The 4,080-nt window shown below is 39.9% G+C and overlaps 1 protein-coding gene across 1 annotated transcript in view; it reads right to left on the bottom strand.

Annotated features, from left to right (window-relative positions):
- Positions 1–278: 278 nt before the first annotated feature.
- The window catches only part of slc16a2 (solute carrier family 16 member 2), a gene marked incomplete at its 5' end in the record, with an annotated part of 21,172 nt that continues 17,370 nt past the window's right edge, over positions 279–4,080 (bottom strand). Inside the window, 2 exon segments of the mRNA XM_035669655.1 lie at positions 279–3,133; positions 3,238–3,507. Coding sequence (XP_035525548.1) covers positions 3,254–3,507 — 254 coding nt within the window. The 3' untranslated portion in view covers positions 279–3,133; positions 3,238–3,253.

Genomic DNA, 4,080 nt, shown 5'->3' with positions numbered 1-4,080 from the left:
TTCGTGCATAGTAACACAACCTTCTGCAATCGTTTGCAAAAGGCTGAGGTCCTCCAATATGGCTGCCAGAGGATAATGCCTCTGTAGTAGTCTTCATTCACTCATTCATTTGCCAGATTGTGGGACTTCAGTGACACAGGACTCTAGTTTGACAACAGTAAACTAGTGCAACTTATAAGTAACACTCTGGGCTTTTTTTTTTCAGTGGAGCAGAAACACAATTTTAAGTTAGTGCAGCAGAATATGAATTTATCACCAAATGTTGCCTCTTTATTTCATCTCTGTAAAAATATCATCTTTACATCGCTGTGCAAATAACTGAAAATCAGCTCTTAGGAATATATGTTTCTGATTTTACATGCAGTTCTGCGGTTTTATAGAAAGCATCTCCTGCAACCTTCATAACACAAAACAATTAATAAATTAAATACATTTCACAGTTAACCAGTATTTATTTAGCAGGAGGGCATTAACACTTAAGAAACAAAATACTGTAAAATGGGTCACTTTGAGCAATGAGGAAGAGGTTTCCTTATTTTTAAGAGTGAACTGGGCTCAGAGTTTCTGCTCAGATCACTGTGCAGTAGCTCCATGTTCAGGTGGTTAGTTTTGTTTGGAGGCTGATGAATCTTAAAATTTAATGCAAACTTAGCTATTTAGTTAGCTCACATGGCTGATCTGTGGACAACTCATGCAGCCCAAAATGTAACACTACCCCAGTCAAACTAGAGGCCTATGTTTTTTGTTTTGAAGCTTTAATTACTGTATAAAACTACACTGCTTATAATTAAGTGCCTCTTTAGTTAAGTTTTATCTTTAGTTAAGGACATTAAACATTTATATGACTGCATTTCCTCAATCACAGACAAATAAATTAGGCTGTAATGAAGATAATGATAATGTGTAGTGTAAGCGTTAAGAGAGTCCAGGAACAGTGAGGATCAAAAACAAAGAAGCATACGGATATGAAGGCAAAATAAGGAAGGATCAAATCTCTAAACTGATTTTGCACCAACTGTTGGATTACGAGGAATGGAAGTTTGACCTTTCCACAGTTCTGTGGTGCCTAAACAGACACTAACAAGGTTTCAGAGAAAGTGAGGTTGATTGAAAACAGGCGTTTGGCAGATTTGTGGCTCTGAGAACGGTTCAGATTGAAACAAACCAATACACAGAACGATAAAGTAATGAAGAATGTCAACAGGTTCCACTAGATTGCTGAGGATTGTTTGATTACTGAGGTATAGGTGTATGTTGTCCTATAGCATTACCCCCCAAAAACTACACTCAGCAGTGAGGTTTGTGTAGCTTTTAGGCTCTAAAGTGTAAGTGTAACACAGAAACTGACTGAATAATGGCAGTGAAAGCAAAAAGGGGGATGGACAGAAAGGAATACCACCTGAACACCAGAGCATTTCCTTCCTTGCTGTGTACCAATTCCCCTCTCTGCTATTCAGTTATGCATATAACCACAGAGTGTAACTCGAACAGTCAATTATTGCAGCTCTACTTCACATCTGTTCATTAAAGTTCATTGTTCAAGAGAACCTGTAATCTAAGATTGCAGAGGTAAGTGGTCCAAATGTTTATGAAACATAATAACTGCAAACTGTCCTTTCAACAAGGCTGTGATGTTTTGTTAAATTACTACACACAGTGAGTGATGCCCTCGTAACACAAAGCTAAACCGAAGCAGCAAATTGATTGAATTATCTGTAAAATGGCCTCACCAGGGTTTAGGCCATTTGGCAGCTTTAATCTCAGTAGTCCCCTCTCGTCGATAGATTGTAACATAGTAGTTTCATATTATGTAACTGCTCTACCATCAAAAATGTAGGTGCAGTCAATGCGCAGAGGAAAAGTGTGGAATAAAATAATACAAAATGCCTTTTTCTTAAGTTGGCAAAAAACTGTGCTACCAACAGCTTTCAATCTCCCGTTAGGCCTGCATGATTCCAGCGCTTTCCAACTGAACGAGTATACAGTGTGCACACTACAAGAAAACTATTCTGGATTATATATTTAAAGCTGTAACAAACACAGTTTATGTGGATTTGTCTAGCACCCTGCTAAAACTTTAAAAAGGCCAATAAAAACTGTTGATGATTGGAAAAGACAAATGCTGATAGTTAAGGCTGTAGAGACTCATAAGAAGACTTTGTATCAACTGAAGTGTAACGTTTCATTAATTCAGGTAGCGGATGCCCCACTTTCACAACTCACCCCTACCGACTTCGACTGCATACGTTAACCTGCCACAAACTGGAAAGTCACTGACCTATATTAAAAACCGTGACAAAAATGTAACACCCTACGGTTCATCTCATACGAATCAGCAGCTGCCACAATCACACATCAATCACACATCTGGCTCCCGTGCAGGCAGGCCTGTAGAGAAGTTTAAGTTGTTGAAGTTTTTGGACCCTGGGTGTGAGTACAGTGTGTTACAGTGCACGGTTGAGTTGAGGTGATTGTGTCTTGTGGCTGATCTCTCAGAAGATGTTTCTCTTGTCACAGCAGGAAACAGCAGGATAGAAATGCAAACCTGCAAATCACTCAAGAGGAGATTGTGTTTCCGCTACACAAACTAAATAAAAATGCATTGTGTTAAAAAAAATTAGATATATGAGGTACTACATAAAGATAGCGTGAATTTATCCCTTCATTAATTCTTACTTTATATAGCTCTTATCTTTAACAACGTGTTTATATAGAATCTAAAAACAAAGCATAGTGTTTTTCACAGCTTCAAAAAGCTATGGTAGCAAGATAAAACCTGTGAAATCAGAAACTACCGCTGTCAGTTAAAATCTCTTATTTCTTTCCTCTTGGAGGTATGTGTTACTACAGAGTCCCCGCGGATCAGACAATCCGAGCTGAGACTGTGTTGTGCTTATCCTCCTTAAACGTGTCCATCATCCCACGCTGATGTGCCTTCTTTTTCGTCCTCTTCGTGGCTTCTAAGCCAGAGCGCCCTTTTCGATTTCTCTCCACGTGAAAATAACAAACAGACATTGAGAGTCCAGGAGGGTGAGAGGGTTAAAGGTCAGCCAACAGGAAGTCCATGGTTGGGAGCTCTGGTTGGGAGGAGGGCGATCTAAGGATGAGAAAAATGTGCTGGTGGGCTGAATCCCTGAAAAAATAAAAAAAGTAAAATATAAGCAAAATACGTATGCATGCACATACTTCCTGATGAATGCACATGATCTGTTTTTGATTTGTATAAAAATATGTAACCTTTGTACGTAGCGACTCAGATGTGTGTTTCTACATCAGTGTAGCCAGGCAGGATGTCTCCATTGGAGCAGCTCTTGGACTCCCCCGCTGGTTGGGCGGTGGGCAGCATGTGGGCAGTTGTGGACGTCTCTTCAGGTGACGCTGCCTGGCCTCGCTGGAGCCTGCGGTGTATCAGGGGCACAAAGAACAGCACCACGCCCCCCACCATAGGAGGAACCCCAGCCAGGGAGAAGGCCACCGTGTAGTTCCCAAAGTAATCATGTAGGAGACCTGGGCAGTGGTGGCAGACAGATACTTGTGTTTAAAAAAGACTAAAGAGAAGGATACTCATTGAAAAATATGCTTTAAGCTCACTTTTAGTTTAGCTTAAAGTCTGGAAGTGGGGTTAAACAAATAGCCTGGCTCGTCAAAAGTCTAAAATACACCAACCTGCACCTCTAAAGCTCACTAAATAACATCTTATATCTCGTTTTTTGTAACCGATACACAAACAGAAATGTAAAAATGGCAATGTGTGGTTTTAGGGGGAGTTAATTCTATTTTTGTATATATGATATTAGAAATTTTATAGAAAAATATTTTTTTTTGATGACTAAAGTTCTGTCTGTAGCAGGATGTGTTATAGAGGTCTATGCACAGCCACGATGATACCGCAACCTAACTGATGACAGGAGTCCTGATACTCTTGCACCCGGTTATTGTCCGCTAAGAGTAACGGCACTTAACTCCTCCTAAAACACCAAACATACTGTATACCATACTGTATGGTTACAACAGATACAGCATGTTAATGTGATTTGGAGTCTGAATTTTGAAGTCTGGAGAGAGCCAGTCTTGCTGTTT

The sequence above is a fragment of the Morone saxatilis genome, unplaced genomic scaffold (assembly GCF_004916995.1).
Source record: "Morone saxatilis isolate NCDOM2014 unplaced genomic scaffold, NCSU_SB_2.0 Contig22, whole genome shotgun sequence".
Lineage (NCBI taxonomy): Eukaryota > Metazoa > Chordata > Actinopteri > Moronidae > Morone > Morone saxatilis.
This window is presented reverse-complemented; position numbering and strand designations above follow the sequence as displayed.